At 42.9% G+C, this 19,746-nt stretch overlaps 1 protein-coding gene across 1 annotated transcript in view; it reads left to right on the top strand.

The window, feature by feature from the left end:
- The window catches only part of SPMAP2L (sperm microtubule associated protein 2 like), a 36,148-nt gene extending 18,151 nt beyond the window's left edge, over positions 1-17,997 (top strand). The window contains exons 6-9 of the mRNA XM_081940492.1: positions 1,259-1,379; positions 14,501-14,632; positions 16,364-16,539; positions 17,716-17,997. Coding sequence (XP_081796618.1) covers positions 1,259-1,379; positions 14,501-14,632; positions 16,364-16,539; positions 17,716-17,830 — 544 coding nt within the window. The 3' untranslated portion in view covers positions 17,831-17,997. The remainder of the gene's footprint in view (positions 1-1,258; positions 1,380-14,500; positions 14,633-16,363; positions 16,540-17,715) is intronic.
- The last annotated feature ends 1,749 nt before the right edge of the window (positions 17,998-19,746 follow it).

Below are 19,746 nucleotides of genomic sequence, written 5' to 3'. Positions count from 1 at the left end.
GATCTCTAAAAATTGACATGCAAGCCACCATGTTGTTGGTCACATCAAGAAGGAAACTGCAAACTCTTACATTATTTCTGAACGCTCAATTTAAAAAATACATTCAATGACTGAAAACTGCGTAACTTATTATCAGACAAAATTTAACTTACCAGGAAGGTGGTCTCAAGTAACTACAGCATCTACAACATGTCAGATGTTTTAATTTTAAATACTTGAGAATGAGATCAATAAGAAATAATCCCAACAAACACAATTTTACATACTGAAGAGAAGAAAGTATGTTCACGTTAATAGAGGCATTCGATTAGATTTGCACATACAATCTTGGAAAACACTATGAATTTGAATATACAATTTGGATGTTGTCTATTACAGTCTATAAAATGGCCAAAAGAAATTTGATTTAGATCCATTCCAATTATTATTGAAAAGAATTATGTATGGTTTCTGATATGTCACTGGCTGGATCATATATATTCAGTAATGCTAAATGTTGCTAGCAGTATTAAAAAAGCAAGCTTCTTCTCATATTTCTTTTCCAAACTTCCATCCACCGTGGCTAGTCCTATCTTGGATACTAAAACTTGTAGCCAGTAGAGATGGCATGTTGGCAGTATTGTATTTTGCAGTTTTGCTCAATCGCCATGCTCATACCAGCCGGGAGTTACAGTAGGTGAAGGGAGAGAGTAAAGGAGGATAAGTTCTAATGCAGGTATATCCAACCCACAGCCCAGATATGGTCCCGGACAGCTGTAGTAATGGGCCCTACAAGACAATTTAACATTATGGGATTTTTAGCAATATTTATATATATGAACTATATTATATATTTTATATGTGGTCCAAAACAATTCCTGTTCACTCAGTGCAACTCAGGCAAGCCAAAAGGTTGGACAGCCATGTTTTAATGTATACCCAATAGAAACTTCACAGACCTTTGAACCTCTGTAGGCAGGGAAGTCTGGGAGTGAAGCTTACTGAAACTTCTTTGTGATAAGTGAACTTGGTCTTCTGTGTGATAAGTGAACTTGATGAGGGAAGAGGCAGTTGTCTCAATTTGGAAATGGACTGCCCAACCACAGCAAGAGCTTCCTGACCAAAGTTGGATTATCCCACTTCAAAGAAAGTCGTACTTACCCCATCTATAGAAACAATGGGTGGTAGAAGCATATAAATCAAATCTGAGACCTCTTTAGAATCGTGAACACAGCTACTAGGAAACAAAAATTGCAGTTGCTCTTCTGTTCATTTACAGGCCACGAATTTCCCCTGTGTGGCCTATCAGCGCCTCCACACTTAGTTGCAAAGCTTCCCATCGGATTCTATCCCTTGCTCAAGCAAGAAGTATCCATCCAAACTTTAAATTTCCAGAACAGGTAATTATGAAATAAAGCCAAACAGTAAAAATGATTTGAGTACATCTTTCTGCATGCATGATGTGGCAGACTGAAGGAATGAGAGGTAACCTTACGTAAAGACATGCGTAGGAAGCTACCATGATCTCAGTAGCTGGTTGTCTTGGATGCCTACAAGCTCACCTAATTAGCAGAACCAGATGTGGGATGAGAGGAAAGGTTACGTACAGACATGCGCATTACAGCCATGATCCGGTTATCTTTTTGCCCATTATCTCCCTGAGCAGAGACAGGCCGTATCAGGGGAGTTATGTGAGATTCAACCTTGGCTGGGATAGCCTTCTGGATTCACTAGGGAAAAATGAGGGAGTAAACCAAAATCAATACTGTTGCTTTCTGTGCTTTGCTTGTTAAAAGTGTATTAAAAAAACCAAATAAACTCTGCAGACAGACATTTTGGACACCACTGCTTGATGGATTTCTGAAAACCCACAGCAGACAAATCATGTTAATTTAATTTAATGCTTTTAATTCATGGGGGGGGGGGGGGCAGAAAACCAAACGGGGTCTGTGCAAAACTTCAGGTCCTCTTCTCACTTCTTTACTTCTTTAAGAAGTGTGTGGACTGGAGACCTCTACGAGTAGTCCTTGTTCAGCAACTACAATCGGGAGTGGCAGTTTGATCGTTAAGCAAAGTGGTGACTAAGGGAAACTGTGATTGTGCTTATAAACTTACTTCATCTCTTCTTTTCTTAACAGACCTGTGGAAGTCATAAATGTGAGGATCACAAAGTTACTTTTTCATCATTGTCATAACTGCGAATGGTCACTAAATAAGGCGATTGATAAATAAGGGCTACCTGTATGATTGTCCAGCTGTTTATTTATCCTCACAGGTTTCTTTAGCATAGTTCAGTGCTTGCATTGGTGGCAACTATCTGTAGGCCGGGTATAGGATGAGGGTGGAGGTTTGTTCTCCGAGCTTGTGGTTTGGTTTACAAACATTTTGTTACCAGGCTATGTAGCATCTCCAGCAGCGTTTAGGGGATGTCGGTGTCAGTGTTCTGCTTATAAGGGCTTCTGCTTAGTAAGTCTTGTGATAGGGTAGTGACGTCAGGTGAGGGTCCTGTGATGGGTCAGGTGTGGGTCATGTCAGATGGAGACTTTGTGATGGGTCTTGTGATCATTGGTGAGGTGAGGGTCATTGGAGGTAAAGTGCTGGTTGGGGAGAGGTTGCATGTGTTGGTTGAGGGTCGTGCCATCAGTGGTAGCTCAGTGCTTTGGCTCCACTGAAGGAGAAATTTGGTAATAACCTGATTGATCAAAATCCTAGGCCTATGTTAGATAAAGTAGATTTAATTGGGTCATATTTTACCTCCATGTTCTACAGAAAATTCAGGACAATTTTCTTTCTTTTTTCTACATTATTTTATGGTCATTGACCAGCAATTTTATATAAGACTTAAATTAGATGACTAATAGAAATAAAGTGGTTCGTACTTAAGGCAATACCTGTAGAATATGAAAAAAAAATCTAAATACTTAGAACTAATTGATTGCATTATAAAACTACTCTGCGGAAAAAAAATGGCAACACTCTGAAGTGAAGGTTGAGTCTTAGATCCCAGGATCTGACCATAGTAAGTACACTATGAGTCAAGAATAAAAACAACAACCATATTTTTTGGAGTATAAGACGCACCGGAGTATAAGACACACCAAGATTTTGAAGAGGCAAATTAAAAAAAAAAGTTTTGGCACTCTGCAGACCTCCCCAAAACAGCCCATTTTTAATGAAAATGGATTCATTTTTTGTCAAAAAAAATGGCATGCATAGCCTTTAGGAGGCTTATAGAGTGCTCATTTTTTGCTCATTTTTGCCCTCCCCAGCCTCCAGGAACACTCTGGAAACCTTCTAAAGGCTATGCACGGCCATTTTTGCAAAGGGCACGGGGTTTCAGGAAGCTAAAAATGCTGTATTCAGTGTATAAGACACACCCAGATTTTCACCCTCTTTTTGGGGAGAAAAAGGTGTGTTTTACACTCCGAAAAATACAGTAAATCTAAATGCAAAAATGCAAAATCATTTAAAAACAACTAAATCTAAATGCAAAAAACAAAAGTATTAATCCAAATAAGAGAGTGCTTATAAAAATTATAAGATTTAAGCTGTAGCAGTGATGGCTAACCTTTTTGTAAAGGCATGCCAAAATTGTGAGTGTGCCCGTGTCCACACCCACAATTCAATGTGCCTCACCCACCTGCGCATGAGCGACCCCCCTCCCACGCATGTGTGCACAACCCCCTCTACATGCGGGGTGGGAGTTTTTGCCCTCCCTAGGCTCCAGAGGCTTTCCTGAAGTCTGGGGAGGGCAAAAATGGCCTTCCACAGAGCCCCTCCAGAAGCTGGAAACAGATCATTTCCGAAATGCCGGTTGGCTTGTTGGGCCCGTTTTTCTCCCTCCCAGGCTCCAGAAGCTTTCCTGAAGCCTGGGGAGGCTGAAAACGGTTTTCCCCAGCCTCCTGGAAGACCGGAAATTAGCTGGCCGGCATGCTCACATGCCGGCAAATATGGCTCCACATGCCACCTGTGACACACGTGCCATAGATTCGCCATCACAGAGCTATAGCATAAGCTTTTGAAAAATAATTGATTTACCTTCTGATACTGAAGGCTCAATTCCTTGCCTGGTTGTTTAGAATAATGCCTACAAGAGTCTCCTATGCTCTCTTCAGATTGTAATGTACAGATCTAAGAAGCACTTGAATTAAATGCTGCAGGAATTGTTGCTTCTGTCATTAAGTTTGCAAAACTGACCGAGATTTGTTTTTCCAGAAAGCATGTGAATTGTCTGAAGCTCAAGAATCATCTTTTAACCATCTTCTATGGTGCCTTTAAGAAATTAGCTTGATCCAGCATATAGCTTAGCCAAATTGTTTTTTTTTCTTGTCTTTTTTTCTGAAGACATTGAAGTTTTTCCCCCAAATCTCTGCCATCCCAAGCAACAATGAGATAACCCCCCCCCCCCTAAAATGAGCAGATGCCAGTTATGCTTCCACAATGCAGTGGATGATTTATTTGGTTTTTTTTCCCTTTGGGGGAGGGCTGGTGGATGAACTTCCTCTGTCAAGGCTAATACTTTCCTGGCATTTCCCTTTGGGGTTTTTTGTTTGCTTGTTTCTCTCCATTAACATTTCATTCATTTCAAATTTCAATTGATGTAATTTCTTTATCAAGAACTACAATAGTTTGGTACAGAATAGTGACAGGATTTTTGCTGTCCATCCAGAGATCTAGATTATCTTTCATCAATGAAGGGACAATGTGGTTGAGGTCTGGCCATTTCTTTAATTTAGTCATTTAGGTATACTGAATGGCTAATTTTAATTTAGACTTCATTAAAAGATATTCATGCAGCAAGGGTCTTTGTTTTCTCTTGGATCAAGTTCACCACTTTCCAAGACCTTCAATTTTGGATCAGACCTCTGACTTTCAACTTTAGCCAGTCTGCTGTAAGGGTTAGTTCACTTTCAAAAGAAGCAAATTGTGGTCTTACTGTACTACTTCGTGAATCTTCCTGCAGTTAAAGACAGAGATGATAAGAGAAGCTTGATAGTTGTCTGAATTAAGCATACCGTTTTTTCAGTGTGAGAGTTCGTGTAACATTTTTTAGGAGAGGTCTCATGTTTTGATCAATAAATATCTGAATGCAGAAAGTTCCAAAGCGTTCAGGAAGATCTTCATTTTTAGGAATATGGATGGTATTATTGAATTACTGAAGAACCCCTGAATCCTTTTTCCAGCTAGTCAACATGAACAAACTCAGCAGCAAGCAACTATTGATGAAGTAGATGGCTTAGACAAAAATAATCAGAGGCTGTAGAACCCCTTCTTCCTACATTGACGCTTTTCTTAAGAACTGAGAGCTATGTATGTGAGAACAGAGGGGTTTTTTGTTATCTGGAATGAAGGATCACAATAATTACTGTTTTCAACCTGCTTATAAATTAGTAAAGTCTGTTTCTGAGAGTCAGAAAGAATCAGAATCTGTTTCTGTCAGAAGGATCCATTATGGGTATTAAATCATAGAACTATAAAATCATAGAATTGGAAGAGATCTTGGAGTTCTTCCAATTCAATCCCTGCCCAGGTCAGGAATCAATATTTTCTTCACAACATTAGTTTTTACAGAAATAATTTTTAATTGATCAAAAAGGTTATTATAGTCTGGGCACTTATAAGGGAATGTTAAGTTTTAAAGAGTGTTTTATTGTTAGAATGTTATTTAACTCATCAGTGGGAGAATTATTGGAGGCACAGGTACAAATGCAATCTTCAAAGTGAACCATGCATAATAAGCTTTTTTTAAAAGCCATCCTTCTATAGGAATCGATCATTTTCACTTGAGAGAGTAGAGTTTGGTGTATCATCTCATTGCTGAGATAACTCTTGAAACAGGGACGTGTGGTCAGGCGAGGCAGGGGAGGCAGAGCCTCACCGCTCTCATCATGAAAATAAAAAAAAAGGGAAAAGGCGCTGCAGAGCCTTCTGCACACGTGGTCCGGGAATGGGACCACGTGTGCAGGAGGCTCCTCTAGCCTCAGCCTCCCTGCTGCACACGTCCCATTCCCTGCCTTCCCGAGTCAACATGAAGGGGTCCGCGGAGCGTGAGCCGCGGTCCCGCAGAGAGCGCTCCATGGTCCCCTTCATGTTGACTCAGGAGTCAGGAAGAAGGGGAATGGGACCACGTGTGCAGGAGGCTGAGGCAGCTTCAGCTTCCTGCACACATGGTCCCATTCCCTGCCTTCCTGAGTCAACATGAAGGGGACCGCGGCTCGCGCTGATGACGTCGCCAGCCTCACCAGCCATAAACCTCACCACATGTCACTGTCTTGAAATCTGTTCACAGAATTCTGAGATTCTGAAATTAGATCCTCGGTAGAAGCCTTTGAGGTGAGGAGATTATTTTCAATTGTTTTGCAGCCGTTGTTGGTTTCAAGAGTCTAGGGCAGATTCTGGATCTTCTTTTCCTGACCACAACAACAGGAATATTATCTTGCAGGTTATAGAATTACATTCATAAATGTAATTGAAATAATAAAATGATAAAATAAGCAATCAGAAAGAGGAAAACGTAAGAAAAACCAGCTGAAAAAAAAGAATTATGTGGTAGTCCTTGACTTACAATCATTTGTTTAGTGACTGCTGAAAGTTTCAACAGCACTGGAAAAAGTGACTTATGACTGTTTTTCTCACTTATGACAGTTGCAGCGTGCTCATGATCATATTAGTGTTGGAAGAAATGTCCACCTGGTTTCAGTTCCAAGTGATGAGAAAGACCCTGGAAACATGGAAGCTGTTTGGAAAGATGGGTTAACGGTGGACAGGATCACATGGATTTTTTGGATTGATTTATACCCTCTCTTGGGCCCTGCCTTGGAGTTTGCTGTTCCTGTGCAAGAAATGTATTCTGATTGGTTGTCAGACTCCCTTGGGGCCATGCAGGGGTAACTTGGTAGGTTGTCTTGAGTCCCAGGCTTGGTTGAATCTTGCTGTAATGAAGAGGGGTTTGAGCAGTCTGCTTCCTGCTTTAAAAAAAATGTTTCTCCATTTCTCATCCAAGGAGGTATAATATTTTGCCCTTTTAATATTTCCTAGAATATTTCATTCTTCTAGGACCGTGATGGCAAACCTATGGCATGTTCCACAGTGGCACAGGGAGCCATTTGTCAGGGCATGCGAGGCGTTATCCTGTCAGCTCCAGGTTTGCCCGTAGGGCCGTTTTTCGCCCTCCAGGGGCTTTAGGGAAGCCTCCTGAAGTCTCCAGAGGGCCTCCAGGGGGGGCTGTTTTCACCATGCCCGGGCTCCTAGAAAGCCTCTGGAGCCTGGGGAGGGCGAAAAATGGGGCTATCACGGGCCAAAAGCGGGGGGAGGGGGGGTTGCGCTCACATGTGCTCATGGGGGTGGGTGGGGGTCACGCACATAGCATTGTGGGTGTGGGCATGCCCGCACATGACCCTCCTGCACTCCCCCTGCTTTTGGCACGCGATCCAAAAAAGGTTAGGCACCACTGTTCTAGGGGAAGGGTGAGTGCTTACTTTCTGCATTAGCAATGTTTGAATTCCTTGGCAACTGACATGTATTTATGATGGTTGCAGTATCCTAGGGTCATAGGATCACTTTTTGTGACTTTTTGACAAGCAAAGCCAATGGGGAAGAAAGATTCACTTAACAATGGTATTATTAATTTAACAACTATAGTGATTTACTTAATTCTGGCATGAAAGGTCGTACAATTCTCTTAACAACTGTCTTGCTTAGAAATGGAAATTTTGAACTGAATTGTGGTTGTAACTTAAAAACTACCCATATAGAGCTTACTAAAGGAGGTGCTATTGTTGTTACTTTAAAAAGAAAAGAAAAGAAACCATGGCCTACATATGTCAATTTTATATGCTGTAGATCTTGGGAAGAAGAAGAGATGAAGCACATATCCTTTCAAAGCAATACATAGAAGTTATCTTTTATGTTGCTAGGATTTGTATATATATACAACAGAGATTACTCAGAATGCATTAGATGTATGAATATATCCAATATTCAGTAGTGGACTGTCCTATGTAATGTGATTCTAATGTGATTATGAATTACATTCTAATGATTCTAATGTGATTCTAATGTGATTATGAATTACATTAGATTTCACCAGCATATGCAGAAAAACTAGTTTAAAATATTAATGCTTCTATTCCTTTTAAGTGTCTAAGAGCAGCTCATTCTTTTACCATTTGAAAAATTGTTTCAAGAAAATAGAAACAGCATTCTTAACTATGGTATCCTCTACTGTGTAGATCAGAGGTGTTCAAACTTGGCCACTTTAAGACTTGTGGACTTCAACTCCCAGAATTCTCCAGCCAGCTATGCTCCAGCTATGCTCCAGCTATGCTCCAGCTATGCTGGCTGGAGAATTCTGGGAGTTGAAGTCCGCAAGTCTTAAAGTGGCCAAGTTTGGGGATCCCTGGTGTAGATGGTTCAAAAGTAAGAAACATCGCCAAATCCATCTCTAATGTAGAAATGCAGAGGGAGGGAAGAAAGGAAGGAGGAAAAAAATAGGAAACAGTGAGGTAGATAGCACATTTTTGTCACATTTCTGTTTCCTGATTTCCATTCACAAAAGGTTTGATCTGTTAGCCTGCTGTATCTTCTTTCCTCCCTAGTGAATTTATTGTGCCCATGAGCACTAACAATTTTTACACACACCCTCGCATACACAAAATAGTAGCCATAAAAAAAGAAAGAAAAATCCATAATCGGCATATTTATTAAGCCAATTGAAGGCTTATAGAACATGGTGTCAATTGGTCATTAAGCATAAAGAAGCTTACAAGCTGTGCTGATAATTTCTGTGCCCAGCCTCATCTCTTTCTTGCTGCTAATGTTTTTGTTTCCAAATTTGAGCTGGTGTATGAAAACAGAATTTGCATTCTGGAAACTTTGACGTTCCCATCTACCTCACCACCACCTCACCACCATTATGTTTCGAAATTGTGTGTTCCTTCCCCTTTACTGCACTAACACATATAATGACATGTTGTTGTGTTGAATGTTTATGGAACTTCCTTTTTAAGTCTGTTGTCAGCTGATTGCTCACCAGTAGTGATTCAGCATCAGACAAGGTTACGTGACCTGTCTTGCACAGAATGTTCATCAAAATTATCACTTTTTGTTCCCTGACTCACTGCCTATTCTGTAATATAATGACTAGCATCCTGTCAGTTGGACTATTAGGTAATGTTTATTGCACTTGCTCCATATTGCTTTAGCTAGAGATGGATTTTTACTTATAAACGCTCGTGTTAAAAAATATATATCAATGGATTCTCAAAGTTCCATCTTTTCTGTTGCAAGCATGATGAAATCGTACCCTCCCTTTTTGTCCCAGTATGAGGCAACCTGCTAACCATTTGTTGTGAGCCTGTCCTCACAACCAAGTTTCCATTTTAGTGCCAGGATCAAAGCTGAATCAACATGATCTAGCCGGCATTTTTTTTTTAACCTGGTGGAAAATTCAATAAAGCTTCCTATGCAATTATACTGGTTTGCAGGGAGGAAGGAGGATCTTTGGGGATTTCCGCAAAATGCAGCCCCGTTTAGCCAGCTACAAGACCATCCCTGTTCATGGCAATTTCTGCTTGGGTTAACAGAGACCAAAACCTCCCAGTTAACTAACAAGTTTTTTTCTCGTTAGACTCTTGGTAGGAAAAGTGATCTTACAGAAGATATGTCTGCTTTTTCTCCATCAAACTTCCATACTTGCTGGAGAGGAGAAAAACCTAGGGAATCCTTTGCGCTCCCTACTGCCTTTCCTTGCACCTGTATTTCCTGCAAAGCAGCCTCCAACCACTTCAATTCCCCCACCCCACACTCCCACCCAGTGACGTGCGGTGACGTTTATGACTGGTGAGGCTGGTGACGTCATCAAACCACGTGGTTGCTCCGATCGCAGTGGCGCAGCCCAAACGGAGACGTTTCTTCAGCTCCAGCCTCAATCAGCGCAGCCGCGGTCCCCTTCATCTTGCCTCAGGAAGGAGGGGAATGGGACCATGTGTGCAGGGGAAGGGGATCGCGGCTCTGCTAATCTGAGGCTGTGCGCTGAGGAGCCGCCTGCACACATAGTCCCATTCCCCTTGCAAGGATCCCGGGCTCGCCCGATGTAAAAAATGCCTAAGTACCGTGTTTCCCCGAAAATACAACCTGTCCCGCGCTCACTGACCTAGCGTTATCCTGAAAGCGCCAAGTTACAGGAGCCGGGGGTGGGGGGAGCGCTCACGTTGCTTGCCGCCTTCGGTATACCGCTAGGTTGGGGAGTGCCTGCTGCCGCCCCGCGCTGCCGCCCCGTGCCGCCGCCGCCCCACCCCGTGCCGCCGCCGCCCCGCGCCGCTCTGCGCTGCCCCGCGCCACCGCCGCCCCGCTCCGCGCCACCCTGCGCTGCCCCGCACCACCGCCGCCCCGCTCCGCGCCACCCTGCGCCGCCGCCGCTGCCCCGCTCCGCTCCGTGCATAACATCCAAACTCCAAAACTTCCAGCATCGGCCGCCGGACAGAGAGTTTTCCGGACAGAGTCTTCCAGCAGCCGGCCCACCATAGAGAGCACTCCTAGAGCGGCCGATGCTGGAAGTTTTGGTTGTGGAGTGCCTGCTGCCGCCCCGCGCCGCCGCCCCGCGCCGCCGCCCCGCGCCGCCGCCCCGCGCCCCCGCCCCGCGCCCCCGCCCCGCGCCCCCGCCCCGCGCCCCCGCCCCGCGCCCCCGCCCCGCGCCCCCGCCCCGCGCCGCCGCCCCGCGCCGCCGCCGCCCCGCGCCGCCGCCACTGCCGCTGCCCCGCTCCGCTCCGTGCATAACTTCCAAACTCCAAAACTTCCAGCATCGGCCGCTCTAGGAGTGCTCTCTATGGTGGGCCGGCTGCTGGAAGACTCTGTCCGGAAAACTCTCTGTCCGGCGGCCGATGCTGGAAGTTTTGGAGTTTGGATGTTATGCACGGAGCGGGGCAGCGGCGGCGGCGCAGGGTGGCGCGGAGCGGGGCGGCGGTGGCGCGGGGCAGCGCGGGGCGGCGGCGGCACGGGGTGGGGCGGCGGCGGCACGGGGCGGCAGCGGCACGGGGCGGCAGCGGGCGCCGGCAGCGGGCGCCGGCAGCGCGGGGCGGCAGCAGGCACTCCCCAACCTAGCGGTATACCGAAGGCGACAAGCAACGTGAGCGCTCCCCCCACCCCCGGCTCCTGTAACTTGGCACTTTCAGGATAACGCTAGGTCAGTGAGTGTGGGACAGGTTGTATTTTTGGGGAAACACGGTACCTAGGCATTTTTTGCATCGGGCGAGCCCGGGATCCTTGCAAGGGGAATGGGACCACGTGTGCAGGAGGCTCCTCAGCGCACAGCCTCAGATTAGCAGAGCCGCGATCCCCTTCCCCTGCACACGTGGTCCCATTCCCCTCCTTCCTGAGGCAAGATGAAGGGGACCGCGGCTGCGCTGATTGAGGCTGGAGCTGAGGAGCCTCCTGCACACGTCCCATTCCCCTTGCAAGGATCCTGGGCTCGCCCGATGTAAAAAATGGCGAGATCGGCACACTTGGGGCTGCTGCTGAGATGTCCAAGGAGGCTAAACCAAGCCGCGCGACTCTCCCAGCCACTTTCACGGCTTCCTGGAGTAATTCTTTTTTATTTTCATGATGAGAGTGGTGAGGCTCCGCCTCCCCTGCCTCCCCTGACTGCACGTCATTGCTCCCACCACACACACACACATTTGCTGCTTTATCCTGGAGGTATAGCAAGAAAGATGCTCTGAATGGATGGTTTCTTTGAACTGGAAGTCAGAAATGACAGGAGAGGACATTGCTGGGCCTTTTGCTTTCCTTGGGGGGAAAAAGGACATAATGAGAAAAAGGGAGCTGAGAAGACCCATTTTCTGTTGTGCTGAGAAATGGCAATACCTGAAGCACCAAGGAAGTGAAAGCCACACAGTGTGGATTTTGTAATACCAGTGGCGTGGGCTTTGTAGTATAAAAATATGGATGTCGAGGCACGGGCCTAGAATCAGATTTGGCCTTCAGTGGCAAAGGCAGCTCTTTTTATCCCCATCCATGGCAATGAAGAAAGAAGCTGTTGTTCATAGACCTACAAACTTTGACCTATTGCTAAGGCTGGGGAAAATTTGCTTTTCAAAATGGCTTCTTCTGCCTCTCCCTCCCTCTTGAGGATATGCAGTGCTTTAGATTCTACACTGCAGAAGCAGTAATAGTTGCAGCTAAATGGTTATGGTTTTCCTAGACTACACGTTCTTCAGTCTAGCTTTTACTATGTCCAGGAGGCATTGAGCAAGTGCATCAATTCCCTCTAGTGGAAAATGGAACCCTTCCATTGGCTGCAAACCTTCTTGATAATGAGAGCTGTACTAATGAATAAACGTTAAAGGTGGGGTTGATTTTCCTTCTGTGTGGAAGCAAAGGAAGGAAGGGTCATGTAAATCCTATATTACAGAGGGAAGAAGTACAATATACTGAAAACCCAACATCAGATGGAGCATTTTGCTGAGAAATTAATATACATCTCTAGAAATATCCAGGGTATCTTTAACTTATTTTTTAACTTTTGGAGCCTTGAGGGTCATATGCTTGAATTATTATTTGTAGACCGTATTGTAGACTACTTTGGAAGCCAGTTTTGATTTGGGTATGTACTTTATAAAAGCCTAGTCAAGCATAGTGATCCTTACATGAAAATTGCCAAGCAGAGAAGTCCTTAAAATACCATAAGTGCTAGAAGGTTTATAAATAATTAGAAAGCTGCTGGTTGCAAAAATCAATTTTAAAGTTGGCTACCATTGTTATATGTAACCATTTGTTTCAAAGACAAGAAATAAGAGGTTCAGGATCCAGAAGTACTGTTGACAGAGTAGATTTGCAGGCCATTGATTGGAAGTAAGTACCCAGAAGATTTGACACAGACAAAACTTAAAATCTGACCTCCAAAGCTTTTTCTTCAAGAGAGAAGACGACGAGAGAGAAGTACTAAATAGTGTTTTAAGCACAAACTCCCAGGGATCCCCCCCCCCCCAATGCCCTGGATGGATGAAACACCAGATGAAATTGGTTTGTAGGCCAAAGGTTTTCTATCCTTGGTCTACACTATCTTTGCTGAACCTTTTTGCTCCTTATTCACACTTGAGAATTTCTTGTTTCAGCAAGCTGAGAAAATCTTTCATACTACCTCAGCCTTCTACATTTGGCTATGTTATTGTGCAGTTTGCATTTTAAAAAGGGATTTTTCAAATCTTCTACCATGGTAGATGACATAGTTTGTATTGTAAAATTCGTTGGCGCCTTTTTGAGAAGACAATGTAATTTTCATCGTTCAAAAAGCATCTTTTTGATTTTTAATATGCTGCAAAGCAAATCTCTTACCAGATATATCAATTGAAGCCACAACTGCTCAATAGTGGGATTATAAAATGAATATGGAAAGAGCAAGTTTAACTCTAAAGCTCTGAGATGGAATGATTGTGAATAAGGGATGAAGAGGTTAGAAAGATTTTGACCTAAATAGCTTCTGCTATTATGATGAAGTTATCTTTGTCCTGTATTTACCCATCATCCCTGATTCTTTGACTTTTCCTAGGAAAAGATTGCTATTATTTTTCCTTCTGGAAAGAAGCTTAAATTACAAAAAATGACAGAGGGAAAGACCTGATGAACAGCAGGAGAAGGTTGAAGAAGAAATTGAAGGATTAAGAACCTCTGCTAGAATGCTGGAAGTAGAGAGGAGAATATTGGGGGTGGTGGAAAACATGAGATTACTGGAGCATTTCCCAACTTTCTACATGGATTGTTAAGAAAATGTGGAGCAGTAGGGCCAGTTACAATTGTAATTTGCTTTTCTGCCCAAATCACATAACTCTGAATTGCAAAACTGATCATAAGGCTGGGAGAGGAGGGAAGAAAACTGAAGACAATCTTTGCCCTAGAACTCTGACGCAATTAGCACTCTGGGAAATACATTTATATCAAATATGTAGATATATTTGCCTATGATCTTCTGGTTTTGGGCTGTACATTGGCATTATGTGTTTTCCAGATGGGCCGTGTCTCAGATAAGCAGCCCTTGAGGTAAAACAAAACTGGTAGTCTGTAAATTTCCATTTTCAGAGCTGGGGCAATGAAACAGAACTGTACAGTTCTGACATCTGGGTTTCAGTGCCAGGATGGACTTGCCTGCACTCTCACATGAGCATGAGAATTTATCTCATTTGCACAAGAGGAAATGCTATCTCTGTTAAGAATACATTGCTGTATGCCTTCCCAAAATTGGAATGAGCAAATAAGCAGATTTTCTTGTGTATCATAACTATTGGCGCGACCTTTCTCTATATAGGTCCTTTCTGGTCTACTGTGTATAGATTAAAAATGCATCAGCTTGAGTTGAGACTAAATAAGAAGTAGATATCCAGCCTGCTCTTTCCTCTTCCAAAGGATCCTTGGGAAATGTTACTGCGAGAGAAAGAAATGTGTTTTTCTGAGCATCTGACCATATTTCTTTTGGTTGGTTGGTTTTGTAATCAAATTGCTTTATTGTTGGTTTATTTTTCCTATCTAGACTGAAAAAGAGATTTCAAAGGCTGCAAGAAGAGCTGAGGCTACCCCAAGATTACAAGAACTTGCCCATCCAGTGGTTAGGAAACAAATGAAGTTCTATAAAAATACAAGGATGGAGGCCCCAATCCGCCAAGTAATTTTTTTTAAACTTTTGATACTTCTGTGTTGATATAAGGAATACAATTGCAAGGTAAGGTCAACCAGTTATCCAGCTGGAAAGAACCATTATGTAAATAGGTCTCAACAACTTCCCAAGCCATCAAGATACTTGCTAGTATTTGTTGAACGGAAGCACTATTTAAAGATCAGAGCATAGATCTGATCATATATATCATATATAAAGGCCCTGATTTCTCTTTCTTGGCACTGTGGTAGGCAATCTGTTTTGTCTAAGACTTATTTGTTTGCAATAAAATATTCTAATTTAGTTGAATTCTGCCTGGGATATCGAGTCAATCCAAGGGCTGAACAAAGAGTCAAAGGTCTAAAGCAGTGTTTCTCAAACTTGGCGACTTTAAGTCCTGTGGACTTCAACTCCCAGAATCCCCCAGCCAGCATAGCTAGCTGGGGAATTCTGGGAGTTGAAGTCCACAGGACTTAAAGTCGCCAAGTTTGAGAAACACTGGTCTAAAGAGCTAGGATTTACTGCTGAGCTCAAGTGTGAAGCTTTAATATTGAGGTTAGCCAGGGATGAATGTTTATCATTGTATGCATAGGATTAATAGATTTAACAGAGTTGGAAGGGACCTTATAGGTCATCTAGTCCAACTCCCCTCTCAAGCAGGAGACCGAACACCATTTCTGACAAATGGCCAAAGGATAAATTTGTTAAAAGCCTCAGTATAATAGACCCCAATATAATGCCCCAAATTTCCAGCCATCCTATGTCTGACCACATCCTCTGTCCTTTCCCACTTCTCACTGGCTGCTGCCACCATAGAAGGTAAGAAGTAGCTACCGGTACACTATCTGTTCCTCCTCTCTCCGTGCCCAGTTCAGTGTCATTGTCAATGCCTTCCTATTCAGATTACCTCTGCGTGGTGTTTCTCATGCTACTGGCACCCTCTCCTGATTACTGCTGCTCCTGTAAATGCTCAAAAAAAAGCATCCAAGTGAGACCCTATACCATTCGTCTGAAATGATATTGTAGGAAATGGCCAGACTGAGCCCAAGGGTCAAACGTGTCATAAGTCACAAGTCACTTCATAGCCACAAGAGATCTAAGTCCAGTTTACTTTGAATTCCTTTCTATCCTTAACTCCCACAAATTTCCCTTGACCGTTAGTAGTTCAGATTCTTGCAGAGAACTTAAGCTTGCAATAAATTTTGATACTCATTTGAACTGCCTGAATTTTCTGATTTCCCCGGTGCTTGAGATATATAAGGTCTCCTGCTTGAGCAGGGGGTTGGGCTTGAAGATCTCCAAGGTCCCTTCCAACTCTGTTATTCTGTTATTCTCCTGCCATGCCCATAAGATGGATCACCATCAAGGTCTTCCATCCTGTTACCTAGGCAGTCTTGACTTAATTCCTTCCTCTGAGGAATGTGACTTAAGAAGATCATCCATTTCTCTTTGGAGAGTCAGCAGATCTTTCTGAAGTGATCTTATTCATCTGAGGGATTGACAGAATCCCATATTCAGCTATTATTGGGACCTGTCACACTCATTCTGCTACCTTCAGAATCCTGCCAGAAGTTCTGTCTGTGGCTTTGCCTCTACTTTGATTTCAGAGATTATTGAGGGAAGGGGAGAGTCCGTAGCTCCTAATCCTTTGGGGCTGGATTTATCTTGTATCTTAGCTTTTTCAGAAATGTTCTGGAATAAATCTCATGTTCAAAAACCAGCACTTCTGTTCTTCTGTAGATACCCCTGACTGCTCTGCAAGCAGTCCCAAGTCGAAGGCTACTTGAACTAGCTAGACCAAAAACAATCCCTTCTGAGAGTGCCATGGATCGTTCCCCTGAGTGGCCTGTGTCAGCGGCAGCCAAGCAGGCAGTAGCCTCTCCTCGGCTCATGGAACTCTCGCATCCTGCCAACAGGTGGGCTTTCCCAGATGATCTGATGGCTGTGTTGATGGTCTCACCAACTCTCCAATTGAGGAAAAGGATCTTGGCCTGTAGATAACTTTTGAAGGCTCTGAGGGACCTATGGGCAGAAGGACCCTATGAGCATGCACTGCATCTCATGCCAGTGTCTTATTCTTTCCATTGTTTTGTCCACTAAAATTAGTAAAGAAGAATGTGTGAGGAAAGTTATGAAAATATATTTGCACAATTCCTTCATTTGATGAACTTGGCAATCCTTTGAAATCAGGGGTGGGATTCAAATAATTTAACAACCGGTTCTCTGCCCTAATGATTTCTTCCAACAACCAGTTCACCAAACTGCTCAGAAACTTAACAACCGGTTCTCCCAAAGTGGTGCGAATTGGCTGAGTCCCACCACAGTTTGAAATTGATCGATCTCCATATATGGAGCCCATGGCAATTGGTACCTTTGCTCACCTTTCATAAATGCCCAAAGTGCCTTTTTTCAGCATGTCATTCATAGCTGCCTATGCTAGATGTACTGTATTTTTTTTTGCAAACTGTATTCTTTCCAGTTATTTGCTTGACAGGTGATTAAATAGCATTCATCCCAATGACTTCAGTGGGAACCATTAGGTTGGCTGAGAAGAAAGAGCCTTCCTGAATTGGATTGTTAATGGAAAGATATTCACTTCACTGCATAAAGAGATGGAGAGACAGACTACTTTTTCACTGTTTTACCACAGAATATCATTTTTTCCTATTATCTTTTCTTCTGCTGAAGCCAATGGGATGTTAAAAAGCAGCAGAAAACACTGTGGTATCATAATAATAGGGACAAGAAGCTAGCAACAAAGCACACGCTATGACTTATGACAGCGCAAACCTCATGAGTTACATACAACATCAGGAAACAAGTGCAAAAAGATTTGTGTTGTGAAAGCATGACATATGTTTTGTCGACTGGTTTGCAGAAACTTAGAACCAGTCCTGGGAGGTTTATTATCCTACTAACAGAAAAATTATCTGCCAAGAAAACAGCACAGATCTTAGTAGCGTTAATCCCCCCCATCCCTGCAATCCAGCATGTGAAACTCTCCGGTTGGATTTCTTTGTTAATCTTGCAGAGTGCTTTATAAAAAGGAGCAGCATTGAGGCTAATGACTCTTTTCATATTTATTTTGTCAGGGCCCCAACCAATCTCGTGCAGTTTAATCCAGATGCCTTTATTGTAAAGGAGTCTGCTAAGAGAGCACTTTGTACAGAAAGAGTCAAGACCTTAGCACAACCAATTACTCGTTAATCGCACGGATCACCCACATCTAGCTCTACGTGGCATTTTCAATAAATTAAAGGAAGTATAGTGACGTGCTTTGTCTACTTCTTGGACTGTTGTGTTTTGACTTCCACAAGTGCATAATAACATCTGAAAAGTAACATCAGCTGAACTAACAACACCGTTATTGGTGCTTCAGCAGGAGCCTGACTTTTAAATATTAATGTTTGGTTTGCATTTTCTCCTGATCCAATGTCATCCCACAGCTAACAATAGAATTTAAGTCAAGATAAAAATCAATATACTGCAAAAAGCAAAGCAACAATAAAAAAACAGAATTAAAAATAATGCCATAAAACAGTATACAAATAAAATGTTAATATCCTTAGAACAGAAATAATGAAATAGTATAATAAAAAGTTAAACCCAGATGTCTAGAGCCCATGCTAGAAACTCCAAAAACTTGCCTTTGCTTTGGGCTTGCATGGAACTAACATTTTCTGCTCCTCAAGAAATAAGGGCAGGTGCCTATTCTGGAGACATCTAGATATAGTTTTCAACCAATGTAGCAACATTCACAATTGAAGGGATCTGGATAGCACTAGCTCCTGGAAGTATCAGCAATATAATTCACCGTGAGGATGGAAAAAGTGGTAAGATTTAGTTCAGAAGTATTGTATACTTCTTTTTTTCTTTTGTTGAAATGAGTCTTATGCAATTTCCTTGGCAAGGTGTTTCAGAAATGTTTCACCATTGCCTCCTTCCTAGGGATGACACAAAGTGACTGGCCCAAGATTACCCACCTGGCTTTGTGCTTAAGGCTAGAACTAGAACTCACAGTCTCCTGGTTTCCAGCCTGATGTTTTAACCACAACACAACTGGCTCCCATTGTATAAACCATAACCAATTAAATAATTGCAAATGTCTGTTTCTCCCTTACAAAGAGAGGGCTGTTATTAAACTTGTGCACTGAAGAAGCAGAATTCTATTGTGTAAAACCAAAAGATTCTAGGCATCTCCAAAGTTCTAAATCACAACTGTCAAACTCCCGGCCTGTGGGCTGGATACATCATACGCTGGCCACACCCATGTCTGGTTTAGGATATGTCACGTGACGCCACTATGACAACGTGAGTTTGACACCCCTGTTCTAAATGGTGCTCTGCCATTTTCCACATGATTGTATTGCTACTGAACTTGGCAAGCCAAAATGTTGATTTTCTTCTCCAGTAACACATATTTAATATTATTTGCATTCATAGGATTAAGAGTACATACTTATAACCTCATTACAGCAGCTGCATGAGACGCCTGGTATCTGTGTTACATCTGTATGGTGCAATTGAAATAATATACAACTTTTGGAAAGCCCTTGCCTTCATTATTCTCAAGTGCTTATTAGGCAACTAACACCCCCCCCCCCAAAAAAAAATCTGGAAGGCACAAAGCAGGTCGAACATTTCATATTCTCTCTCCCTACAATCTCCTGGTTTGGAATAGTGATTTAGCACACTGGTAATGTTACCCTGTAGCCTGGAATGTATTATTATGAAAATGCCCTTCCCTCTCATTCATCCCTATTGAATTGCCTCTGGATATGACAACAGCAGCAGTACAGAAAAATATTTCCCCTTTCCATCTCATCCATCACTTTCATACATGGAATGGAGTTTGGTTATCTACATTTCTCGTGTTCCCCAGTGTTTGCAACACTATTAACAATTTCTCAAATGCTGTGGAAATATAGCTATGATATACTGAACTCATAATTACCAACTTTGAATAATTTCCAATTTTGCGCTAGTGAATGCCTTTCCATTCCAAGGAAGATTTGCCTTCAAAACAAGTATTCTTGTAGAAGACTAGAGAAAAAAACCCACTATTTTTCCTCTGCTGTGTTGTGCGGGATAGTAAACTACATTAATTTCCCAGCCTTATGATC

Source organism: Natrix helvetica (assembly GCF_964273705.1).
Source record: "Natrix helvetica genome assembly, chromosome: 2".
NCBI lineage: Eukaryota > Metazoa > Chordata > Lepidosauria > Squamata > Natricidae > Natrix > Natrix helvetica.
Note: the sequence above shows the minus strand (reverse complement) of the source record. Positions and strands in the feature narration are given on the sequence as shown.